Raw genomic sequence first — 12,679 nt, forward strand, 5'->3', positions numbered from 1 at the left:
GGCTGTGTGACTGTGGGCAAGTCACTTCACTTCTCTGTGCCTCAGTTCCCTCATCTGTAAAATGGGGATGAAGACTGTGAGCCCCACGTGGGACAACCTGATTCCCCTATGTCTACCCCAGCGCTTAGAACAGTGCTCGGCACATAGTAAGCGCTTAACAAATACCAACATTATTATTATTAAAACGAAGGCCGTGCAGTGTGTGGGAAGCGAGGCACGTGGGCCGGGCCCGTCTTCTTCCAGACTGGCACGGAGCGCCTGAGGGAGCGAGCGAGCGAGCGCGCGCGCGTGCGTGCGCGAGGGCACGAGGCCGGCGGAGGGAGGAGGAGGAGGAGGGGGAGGGGGAGAGGGAGAGGGAGAGGGGCGGGGGGCGCTCGGGGCCTCTGGTTTCCTGCCCGTCAGGCGCCGCGCCGGTTGCTAGGAGACGTGGTGTCACCGGAAGCCGGGCGCGGGATAGGCCGAGGCCAGGTAGCCGTGGCCCCTTCCGCCGGGGCCCCCTCCCCCCTCCCGCTCGGCCCCGCACGGCCCCGCACGTTTCGCTCCCCCACCGCGCGCCCGCCCGCCCGCCCGCGACCCGGTGTCACCGAAGAGCCGGGGTGTCGCCGTCCGGGCCGCGCGTGCCCGAGGGGCCGCCAGCCGCCGCCCGGCGCCGCCACGTCCCCGCTTCCCGCCCGGCAGTGCGGGCCGGGGCCTGGTGGGACCGGAGCCGGGACCGGGACCGGGCCCGCGACATGTCGGCCCCCGGGCCCCGCGCCCCGCCGCTCCTCCTCCCGCTGCTGCTGCTGCTGCTCGGGCCGGTCCCGGCGCCCGTCCGCGGCTGGGAGAGCGGAGACCTGGAGTTGTTCGACCTGGTGGAGGAGGTCCAGCTCAACTTCTACCACTTCCTCGGCGTGCAGCAGGTAGGGCCGGGGTGGGGTGGGGTGGGGGGCTGCCACCAACGTGCGCCGCTCGGGACCCCGAGGGAGGGGCTCCTTCCCGCTCGGGCTGCCCGGCCTAGCGGCGGGACCGGCGCCGCAGCCCCAAGTTTGGGGGCGATCCCTCCTCCCCCGGGGTGCGGGGCCGCCCCTTGCCAAGCGCCCAGGCAACTCCTGCTCCACCTCTCCGGGGCCCCCGGGCCCGGCTGTAGACTGGCTGGTGTCAGCCCGGGCTGGGCCGCCCCCTCCTCTGCAGGAAAGGGACCCGTGGGGTTTTGGGGGGTCAGGGTTTGTTTGGCCGCAGTCGCTCCCCCCTCCCTGGAGGGTCGGTGCGCGGCCGGGGGAGGTGGCGGGCATCGGGCGAACCGCAGACGGGGGCTCGGGGGCGGCCAGTGCCCGTGGGCCAGCTGCGGGACTGCCGGCCTCCGGGCCCCAGGGCCAAGGAGCCCCCGCAGCCCTCGGCCGGGACGCCCAGAGGCAGGACTTTGGGCCCAGGCTTTGCGGCAGAGCAGGCGGGGGGGGGGGGGGGGTTTGCACGTTTTGGGAGCTGGTTTCGTTTTTCGGAGGAAAGGGACTCGCCCCGTTGGCTCCAGGCGCGGGAGTTGCAGCGTTGCCTTGACCGAGCGCAAAGAGTTATGAGTCATCGTCACCCCCCAGTGATGCCGTTGGAGCGCTGACTGTGTGAAGAACACCGTTCAAAGCGCTCGGGAGAGGACCCTGCAGCGGAGTCGGCAGTCACCCTCCCTACCCCATGTCGCCCTGGCGGCCTAGAGCCTCGGGTACATCCTTAGCAATGAGCGAAAAGTTCATTTTTGCCCATTCCACTCCCTTCACTCTCGTGTTAGCAAGCCCCGAATTGCCATGTCACCATACGTTGAACATTCCCGTTGCCAAAGGTGAGCATTTCACGCTTCCAAACCCCCTTTTCGTTATTACGTATGTTTATATTTGCCATTCCTTATGCCATGTGCCAGTTCCTGATGGGAGGGGCCTAAAGCCACCTGCTCTCAAAAGTAAATTAATTGGCAGTCTGCGAAAAGTGAGCGGAATAAGTTGGGAGGCTTCCTGCTAACTCCTCAATGGGAGGTTAGAGGTCTTTAGGTGATGGAGAGCGTGAGAAACGTTCTGGATTTATAGTGTCTTTTTTCTGGCTCTTACCCGCATTAATCGTAGCGATAAAGAGCGTCTCATATAACTCCAGTGACGGAGCCTAGGCCTACGTTTAGTATAACTCACTGAACGTTCCCTTCTATCAAATGAACAGAATGTAATGTGGAGAAAATCCAATTAGGCCTAAGAAAATGGACTTTCAGTGAGATTTAAAATTCAGATTATTCCATGCGGATCTTATTCATTATTTTCATGTTACTTATTTTCCGGGGTCGTTTCAGGCAATCGACAAGTAAAAGCAATTACTCGAAGGGCAGTGACAGGGGAGTCGGCAAGCAAGAGAAGACTTGCTCACGACTGAGTGTGAAATAATATGTTGTTCTTAATAAATATCATCATAGTAGTACCAGAGAGGTTGTGTTAAGGTAATGTACCCAGTCAGTAAGGGTAAGGCTTGAGGCTAGAGCCAATGATTGACTGACAGCAGGGATGAAAGAAAAAATATGTTCAGCCTCTAATGCTGGTGGTGGTGGCAACAGTCAGGCAGTTGTATTTATTGAGTGCTTACTGTGTGCCAAGTACTGTATTAAGTGCTTGGGCGAGAACAATATAACAGACAGATACCCTTGCCCACAATGGGCTTATGGTCTAGACCACTGGGTGTTGCTTGGTGAGAGGGGTGTTGGGGAGGGGGGGCGGGGGGAGAAAAGGGGCAGCCCTGTTGCCAGGGAAGAGGCCCAAATTGCCCCGTGAGGTGTGGACCAGAATCTGGAGCTGCTTTGGCTTGCTCTGCCGCCCAGTGAAAACCACAGCAACTCTGCAGTCCATCGTGTCTTGTGCCCTCCACCACGGGTCGGGGACTGTTTCCTGGCAGCAGAGGACAAGGGCCGGAGCTGCCATCTTGGCTCCACCCGGCCGGGGTGTGAGGCCCTGGACTGCAGTGTGCCAGGCATTCGGCCACCAGCAGCGCTGTCTGCTCCTACAGAGGACCAGGTGGGGCTCCGGAAGGGATGTGGGGACTACGGGGCCCTTCCCGGGTGGGGGACACGGGGGGAAAGCTGGCCCACAGCTTCCACTGACCCAGCTCTGGTGACCTGCAAGGGCCACTGGGCCCCACCTGACCCCCAGGTCCACGGCTTCTCTTCTATTTTTATCTCTGTGGGGAGTTTCCTTAGTCTGAGGCCCCTCTGTGGCATTGTCAGTTCAGAGCCCCTGGCCCAAAAGCCCCTAGATGAGCCGGGTCACTGAATAATAATAATAATTTTGGTATTTGTAAAGAGTAAGTACATAGTAAGCTATGTGCCAGGCACTGTACTAAGTGCTGGGGTGGATACAAGCAAATCGGGTTGAATACAGTCCCTATTCCATGTGGGGCGCACAGTCTCAATCTCCATTTTACAGATGAGGTAACTGAAGCACAGAGAAGTGAAGTGACTTGCCCAAGGTCACACAGCAGACAAGTGGTGGAGCCAGAATCAGAACCCATGACTTTCTGACTCTCAGGCCTGTCCTCTATCTTCTACACTTTGCTGCTTCTCTCTTTTTTCTCACCTGAAGAAAAAAAACGAAACTGATCAGTGGTATTCATTCATTAATTCAGTCATATTTATTGAACGCTTACTGTGTGCAGAGCAATGTACTGAACGCTTGAGAGAGTACAATACAACAGAGTAGCATATATGCCATAGTACAAGGTTTTGTACATGAGTGCTGTGGGGGTTGGGGGTACCCAAATGCTTAGTGGGTAAAGACTCAAGGGCTTAGGTGATGCAGTAAATGGGTTGGGGAGATGAAGAGAAGCAGCATGGCCTAGCGGCTAGAGCAGAAGCCTAGGAGTCAGAAGGACCTGGGTTCTAATCCTGATTTTGTCATTTGTCTGCTATGTGACACCTCGAGCAACTCTTAGTGCAGTGCCTATCACACAGTAAGTGCTTAAACAAATACCAAAAAAATAGATGAGGAGATTAGTCAGGGAAAACTTCCTAGAGGTGTGCTTTAGTAAGGCAGTGGTGATTGACTGATTGGCCACATACAAAGGAGAAGGGAGTTCCATTCTTCTTCTCCCACAACATCCCCTGGAGCCTGGTTCAGCTCAGGGGGCCCTGCTCTAATCAAGGCAGCTCTGCAAGTCCTGAAGACACCCCCCCCCCCCCCCCAACTGTTTTAAAGCATGGACAGGTATTTGCACTCTTTCCCTCACCCCCTCTCAGCCCCACAGCTCTTTGGTCTGTAACTGTGATTTATTTCATATTGAAGGCTGTCTCCCCCTCTAGACTGTAAACTTGTGGGGACAGGGAAAGTGTCTACCAGCTCTGTTCCATATACCATCTTGCAAGTGCTTAGTACAGTGCTCCACACACAGTAAATCCTCAATAAATACAGTTAATTGGCTGATCTCCTTGGCTGGCTTTGAATTGAATGGACCATTGAATGAGGTTACTTGATCGCCAGGCAAAATCACCAGGGAGGCCCAACAAGCCCACTTTAAAGACATTGATGCATGATTAAAAAAAAAATACAAGATACTTTGTTAGAAATAAAAGTAATTTAGATGAATAATGCTAAGATATTTTGATGTTATGTGAGAACAACAATAGATGAATAGGATTTAGCAAATTGTCATTTTATACAAATTTCTCTACAGGCATAGATTTTAGTGTGATTTGATGATAAAGGTCAATGCCTTAATACTAGTTGGCCATAGAATAACCATTTTTTTTTTGTGGAGATGCAGCATCTTCTAGTGGAAAGAGCCCTGGCCTGGGAGTCAGAGGACCTGGGTTTTAAACCCATCTCTGCCCTTTGTCTGCCAGGTGACCTTGGACAGGTCACTTAATTTCTCTGTGCCTCAGTTCTCTCATTTTTAAAGTGGGGATTAAGATTGTGAGCATCTCTTGGGACAGGTACTGGCTCCAACCTTATCATCTTGTATCTACTTCAGCACTTAGTACCTGGTAAATAGTAAGCATTTAACAAGTACCATAATTATTCTTAGATTGGAATGAGTGTGCCATTTGGTTTCTGCAGGAATGGAGGAATTGTTTCCCTTAATTGTCCCGAACTCTGCCAAATAAAGCTCTACAGCTGGTTAACCATTGTAGCATTTTGCTGTCTGTCATTATTAATGATGCAGTATTTCCCAAATGATTCCTTCACCAACAAAGGACCTCCTACAGCAGATTTAATGGGAAAGGGAGGCATGAAGTAAATGAAGGTGGTTGTCATCTCCTTCCGATCATGGCCCTGAAATAACTCTCTGATGGTTTTCAGAGGCTTGAAGAGCGCAAAATGTTCTTTCCAATATTGTAATGGCAAAATCTTGTCCAGAGAAATAGTCTTCAGGTTGTGCTGCCCCCAGTTAGCTTTGGCCATCTGGTTCTGTTTGGATCCAGAGTTGAATATTTCTCATTCTGTTGTCGTTATTCTCTCAAGTGCTTAGTACAGCGCTCTACACATAGTAAGTGCTCAGTGAATACCATTGCTGGATTGATTTCTAAAACCTTGATAGATACAGTCTCTCATATCTTGAATTAAATCATGCTTTCCGTTTCTGTTTTATTGTATCACTTATGTGCCCGGCACTGTTCTAGGAACTGGGATAGATACAGGGTAATCAGGTTGGACGCAGTCCCTGTCTCACATGAGGCTCACAGTCTTAATCCATGTTTTACAGATGAGGTAACTGAGGCCCAGAGATGTGAAATGACTTGCCCAAGGTCCCACAGCACACAAATGGCAGAGCTGGGATTAGAGCCCAGATTCTTCTGAGGTCCAGGCCTGTGCTCTAACCACGAGGACACACTGCTTCTCTGTTCCATTGGAGAAATGCTCCAGCTGCAGCTTATGTGTGTGGTCTTGGATGGGTTCTCTTTTAGCCAGGTGCAGTACAGGACTTTCTGGATGTGTTGTGCCTTGTGACTTCTAAAATGGACCCTGAACTCCCTGGCTTTTTAGGGAAGGCTAAAGGAAATGTAATGAGTTCATTATTGATGGATGTTGAAAATGTTTCCTTTCCAGAGGGGAGAGAGATATGATTCTTGGGCCATTAACGTACTTTCCAGGTTAACCACTGTTTATATTCCCACACCCAGACCCCAAACCACTCATTTGCTTGAAGCGATTGTACAATAAAAAGCAAACTGGAGGTGAGCTACCTTTATCCTAAGATTCATCCATTCAGTGAATGGTCATGAAACTGACAATAGATTCTCTGATGGTTATGACGATTAAATTAAAAGTCAATAGCATAGAGAATAAAAGACTTGTATTTGGGCTCCAGGATATTGGCCCTGGTCTGTGGTTTCTCATTGCCTTAAAGGTTCAGTGGAGTCTCTTTCCTTGCCATCTCCTCCTCCCATTGCTTGTTCTGACCAATGCGATTTATTGGTGGGTCTGGGGTGTAAGCTCAGTCTTCTGGGAGACCACCAAGGTGGAACAGCTCTGCCATCTTTTCTGGCTCCCCAGGAAAGAAGATCCTTCTACTGGTTCTTCTTCTCTAACCGTTATCATTTTGCCTATCACCAAAGCAGTTCTGAAGAGAGGTGTGTGTGTGTGAGGGGTGTTTACAGTTATACCCACACTAGTGTATGTATGTGTAGAGAGTGTATTTGCTCTTCCTATTTGAAGAGGATGCCCATGACAGTGAAATTTCAGTGATAGTGTCATTTCCCTGCTAAAGACGAGGCCTAAAGCCCCTTCCAAGGCTACATCGTGCTGGAGCTCCCAACAACTCCAACTTCTAGAGTCCGGAGAATTCTACAGATTTTGCTTTATTCTTCATTCACTTAGCCATTGTCCATAATACTTACTGAGAGCCTACCACATGCAGAGAACTGCACTAGATGCTTGGAAACATAATCGTAGTTGGGTTTTTGTCAAGGGTTTACTAAGTGCCACGCACCATATTAGGTGCTGGGGTAGATATAAGGTAATCAGGTCCCACATGGGGCTGGCTCACAGTTTAAATAGAAAAGTAGACAGGTATTGAATGCTCATTTTGCACATGAGAGAACTGAGGGCCAGAGAAGTGAAGTGACTTGCCCAAGGTCACACATCAGGCAAGTGGTGGAACTGGGATTAGAACCTATGTGCTCGTCTCCAAGGCCTGTGTTCTTTCCGGTAGGCCACAATGAATAAAAGATATAGTCCCTGCCCTCAAGGACTCAGGGAGGTTACATTGTAGTGGGGGAGACAAGCGGACACAAATTGCCAATACACAATAAGTTAAAAAGATGAGTGACCAACAACTTCATTCCGGTTCATTGATGGGGGGGGGCATATTTATAATAATTATGGTACTTGTTAAGTGCTTACTATGTGCCAAGCACTGTTCTAAGCACTGGAGGATGGGGGTCAAGAAAGTTTCTAGGAATAATAGGGGGAAGGGATGAGAGGATGGTCAGTGAGGAGTGTAATTTTTACTGTCCTTTAGGGCCTGCTGATCATGTCAGGGCTGGTTTGGAAATTGAACCAAATTGATTGCGCATAAATGTTTGTGGGAAAGTACTGCATGATACAGTTGCATTTTCGAGGAATGTATTCCAGGTGTATCCAGAGGTGCACCTATACTAATCAACTTTCCACCTAGAGCTTTCCACTCTCTTTTCCAGCCTCTCTGCCTGCCATTTCCTCTCCATCTGAGGGCTCTACATGCCTTGGAGCTTTTCCAGTACAGAACCTTTTCCAGATCTTTGTGTCATCTTGACTTGATTTTTCTGCCATAACTTAAGTAATGGGTCTCTTTTTTTTTTTTTGGAAACAATAGTCAATTATCCCTACCAAAGGGGTGGGACCATAGACTCCAGAGCAGGAAGGGAGTCTTGAAAGGTCATTTCATTTGAAGTCTTCCAGGAAAGGCTCCAGGTAGGAACAGCAGGGCTCTAGATTTGATCTCTTAAGGTTCTTTCCAGCTTTTTAATTTCCGTCTTGCAGGGAGTTTGGGCCAAGGATGTTGAACCTGATGCCTTGCACGGGCACATTTCTTTGTTGCTGAACCTTTCTCCTTTGTTTTATATGACATCTGATTGCTTACCTCTTTTCCTTGTTCTGGGGTCTTGAACAGTCTAGTCTGTGACTGTTGTGGCATCATCCCTGTACTCACTTCATTGACCCCCCCCCCCCATACTTTTTCTTTTATTTACTTACCCAGCCTCCTGCCCACCGGCCATTCAAGTAGACAACCTCCTCTTTCTCTCTCCGGTCGATCAATCAGTGATATCTATTGAGTGCTTACTATATGCAGAGCACTGTCCTTAGGGCTCGGGACAGCACAATACAGCAGAATTAGCAGACACGTTGCCTGCCATAAGGAGCTCATAGACTAGCTGGGGAGACAGACATTAACATCTACATGCTCTCATATCTCTCACCCTCTCTGTGGACGGGCGGGGACAAAGTCACCTACCAGAAATGACGGTCAAGCCTCGATCCAGAGGCTTCTGAGCTGAGAACCTGCACAATGGAATCAGTCTTAAGAGCGGCTGCACAGGGTGACAAGCAAGTAGATAGGGGGCAACACATCGTGAAATGCACGCAGAGGGTCTTTTTAAAAATGCTTTTTTATTGTTTTAATTTTTTTTTCTTAACACGGGCAAGTTCCATTTTGAGGTAGGTGACTGCCTTGTTGGCCGCCAATCTTTTTCAGGATTCTTTCTGGTCACCTTGTGGAACTATCTAAATGGTTCTTTGGTCAGAAGCCTTCACTACTCTAACAATCACCCTAGCCAGTAGAACAGGAACTAGAACAGTAATAATAATAGTAATAAATAATCATGGCATTTAAGTACTTACTGTGTGTCAAGCAGCTGTTCCACGTGCTGGGGTAGGTACAGGTTAATCAGGTTGGATGCAGTCCTTATCCCACATGGGGCTCACAGGCTAGTTTGGAGGTAGAATAGGTCCTGAATTCTCATTTACAGATGGGGAAACTGAGGTACAGAGCACTTGCCCAGGGTCACTCAGCAAGCAACTGGTAGAGCTGGGATTAGAACCCAGGTCTCCTGATTTCCAGCAAGGTGCTCTTTCCACTGGACCAATAACAGGGCTTAACTTGAGAGGGTAGGCAATAATCAAGCCTATTAATTGAGCGCTTACTGTGTGCCGAGCACTGTACTTAGTGCTTAGGAGAGTACAATACAACAGAGTTGGTAGACGTATTCCATCTGGGTAGGTGGATAGAATAAGTATTCAGTGGTGTCCTGAAGGAAACAGCTTAATGTTGCCCTTGAAAGAGGAAAGCTTATATTGTCCAGCAAAACTCTGAGAGGTAGCCGTTGGAGTTACTTGAAGTTCTAAGGTGTTTCCTCTGCAGTTTGTTAGTGGTTGTTGTCAGAAGATGCCAGTGTTGAAATAGAAGGGCAAGTCACTTGCCCAGCCTGTCGAGGTTGTGTTTGCTTTTAACTAACCCAAAATTGCCTAGATCTAGTTGAACCCCTTGAGTGAATCGTGGTGATGCCTGATAGAAAAGAGTTTCAGGAAAAACTGCTCCTTGGCATTTGAATGCCAATAGATTGCTAAACGTTGTATTCCTCACTTTGGTAAACATAGAGAGTAATTCTCCAAAATAGCACCTCCCCGCCCCCCCCCCCCCCCCCCCGACCTTTGAAAGGGTTGTATGAGTGAAATCTATATAAGTCACTCGTTTGCAGAATTTTCTATTTCTGTTTGTTTCTATTCAGAGCCCCTTATAAAACTGCTTAAATGATTTCATTTCTTTAAAGCATTGTGGTTATCTCTAACAGTAGTCGGTATCTTGAAGTGTCGTTCAGTTCCCCGCTAAAACGTACTTGGTGACTCAGTGGTAAATCCTGGGGTGTCTTTGGAACGGAGCTCTCAATAGACCGTTGCTTCAGGTTGTATTGGCTCAAGGCATGTTTTTAGAAGTGAATTGGGAAAACGTGACTCAGTGCTCAGAATTGCAGACTAAAGTTGGAACTCCGAGCCCCATTCAGTTTCCAGCCCACTGATAGGGAATTTATGCATTGGTAGACGTTCTTAATTAAATTATTTTTAAGACTTTCAGTTTGGAGGGGGATTAGCATGTTTATTTTTTATATTTCTTAGAAAGGGCAGAAGTACGCATTCTCACAGTAACACATGTTTTTTACCCTAACAACTCAGGACACATTGAATAAAATACATGAAGTGTAAGATTGCTGATGAACCAGGGCAAGAAAACCCTGTTTTGATTTTGAGGTTTGGGTGCTTAATCATATGAAGTTTCTTACTGCCAAAGTAGTTCTGTTTTCTTGGCCGCCTTAAGGCAATGATTATTATTCAGAAGCTGATTTTTTCCATTAATGTCTTTGGGGAATTAGCTCATTCAAACACAGAAGCAAAGGTTAGAAGTAGGGTATCAGTGGCATTTTATTAGTAATGTTATCTTGACTGAAATGTCATTGCTCAATTGATAAATATCTTTCTTAAATTTAAAGAACAGAGTGTTTTAGTAGGGTAACTCATTAACTTTAAAAGAAAATGCCCATCTGTACCCTGTGTTCAGTCTGTTCCACAGTGACCATTGAAGGTGATAATGTATAGAAATGATGGAGGAAGCCGATATAGCAAAATAGGATTTGGGTTATGACTTGCTTTTTTAATGGGAAATGTAAATTTTAAATTAGTTTAAAATAGTTTAGTCGTCTGTTGATTGGACACCTCCTTGGGGGATGCAGTGCACTTCACTCTTCAACTCCTCCGTTGCTTATTCAAGAAAAAGAATTCAAGAATTAAAATAAGATAAAACTTTTGAAGTCTAACATTACAGAAACAAACTTTGAGCTTAAAAATGTCATGCTTGCCTTAATTATTTTGCAAATGAAAGAAGTTTTGCAAAGTAAGGGTGAAATGTTCTAATAATTGTGGATTTTTTCCCCTCTGCACTCCGTAGATGATTTACTTTGTAGATTCAGGACAGCTGGCAATTAAGTTCTTTCACCATATTCTCAGCCCCTGACACAATTAACCACCAACTGTTCCTACAACAGCTATACTGTTGTTTTAGCTTCGGTCCTACTGGCAAATTATGATAATGCTACTCTGTTTTAGCTCAGAAATAAATATATGAAACTCTCTCATTGAGATTCCCTTTCGGTTTTGAGCTCAGAATTGAAACTTGACGTCAACCTATATACATGTACATATAGGTACATATGTAGATATAGGTAGATTGGTTAGTCAATGTATATAATAAGTATATACACCTTGTTTAAATACCATAGTTTATAAGGATGATAAAATAATATGCGTTTTTCTAAGAGATTAACTTTTAGTCTATGTAGGAAATGCAAAATATTTCTGACCTGCCTTATTGAATAGCCGTGAATATTTTCCACAGTGTCATTTGGAAAAGTGTTGGTTGATTTCTGCAGTCCAGCCATCAATATTTTGAGATGCAGGGGATTTGAGGTTGATCATGAAGAAGATGAGCACAAACTGCATTGCTTTCCATCAATTGATTGTATTTATGGGGTGCTAACTCAGTACAGAGCACTGTACTAAGTGCTTGGGAGAGAGTTGGTGAACATGTTCCCTGCTCCCTACAAGCGTACTGTCTAGAGGGATGTGTAATATCAATAGCCATTAACATTGCATTAGTAGATAATATGTATATTTTTTAAAATTACACTACTCTCCATTATTCCAGGATGTGTGCTTTTGCCCAGTTTTGGCTAGAGTGAGGTGGCAGATGCAGGGAACATTCCTGGGACAGCACAAACTTGTGTGGCTAGGGTGCGGTGCGGTCGAAAGAAGTGGTTGTCTAAATGGATACTGTATCAGACACCCCCATCAAGTGCTGAAATGTGAGTGTATAAGAATTAGTCCCCATGATACCCGATACCTATGTGTATTCCTTTCTTCAGGGGGGATCCTGGAGAATGCTTTAAGGATTTTCAGTGACTTAGTAGGGTAAGCACTTAAGTGCTTAACAGATACCATCAGTATTATTGTTAGTGACATTTATTGACTATCTACTGAGTGCAGCGTACAGTACTAAGCGCTAGGGAAAAGATGACCAAGATCAATCAATGGTATTGAGCGCTTACTGTGTGCCAAGCACTGTACTGAGCACTTGGGGGAGTGTAATGCAACATAGCTGACAGACACGTTCTCTTGCCCGTTATGAGTTTACAGTCTAGAGGGGGAGAAAGACATTCATATAAATGCCTGGATAAACATAGAAATCCTTTTAATTTCTTGTGATGCAAAGAATGAAAGGTAGTTTTCCTTTATGACAAATTCCCCATCGTTTTCACTTTGGATGGGGGTAGTGAGGAGCAAGAGAAAGGAAAATACCACTCTTCGGGGGTCAAGCTGGTAAAGAAGTCTTCCTCAGGCAGACAGAATAGAATATACTCAAAGTATTAAAAACGCCGACAGAATTTACGAACATAAATGTCACTTCCACCTCTATTCCCCAAATGGTATAATCCATGAATTTGGGGTTGTAGGAAGAATCTCTTCTCCATCTCTAGGTCCCCTCCCGACTAACCTTGTCCTTAAGTTCGGCTCTTGTCTGTAAAGGTAGATTTTAACTAGTAAGCAGGTAGCCAAACGCATTGCTGGGCAAATTTTTTCCTCTTGGCCTGGCACTTAAAACCATGAGCTCAGAGGGGAAGGAGCAATTGGGGAGGGTCTGCCGAGTGGGGTAGAGGCTT

General features: G+C 47.2%; 1 protein-coding gene across 1 annotated transcript in view; it reads left to right on the plus strand.

Annotated features, from left to right (window-relative positions):
• The first annotated feature begins 409 nt into the window (after positions 1-409).
• The window catches only part of DNAJC1 (DnaJ heat shock protein family (Hsp40) member C1), a 142,454-nt gene continuing 130,184 nt past the window's right edge, over positions 410-12,679 (plus strand). The window contains exon 1 of the mRNA XM_029078351.2: positions 410-899. Within this exon, the coding sequence (XP_028934184.1) occupies positions 732-899 (168 nt within the window). The 5' untranslated portion in view covers positions 410-731. The remainder of the gene's footprint in view (positions 900-12,679) is intronic.

Source organism: Ornithorhynchus anatinus, chromosome 13 (assembly GCF_004115215.2).
Source record: "Ornithorhynchus anatinus isolate Pmale09 chromosome 13, mOrnAna1.pri.v4, whole genome shotgun sequence".
In the NCBI taxonomy this organism is placed as follows: Eukaryota; Metazoa; Chordata; class Mammalia; order Monotremata; family Ornithorhynchidae; genus Ornithorhynchus; species Ornithorhynchus anatinus.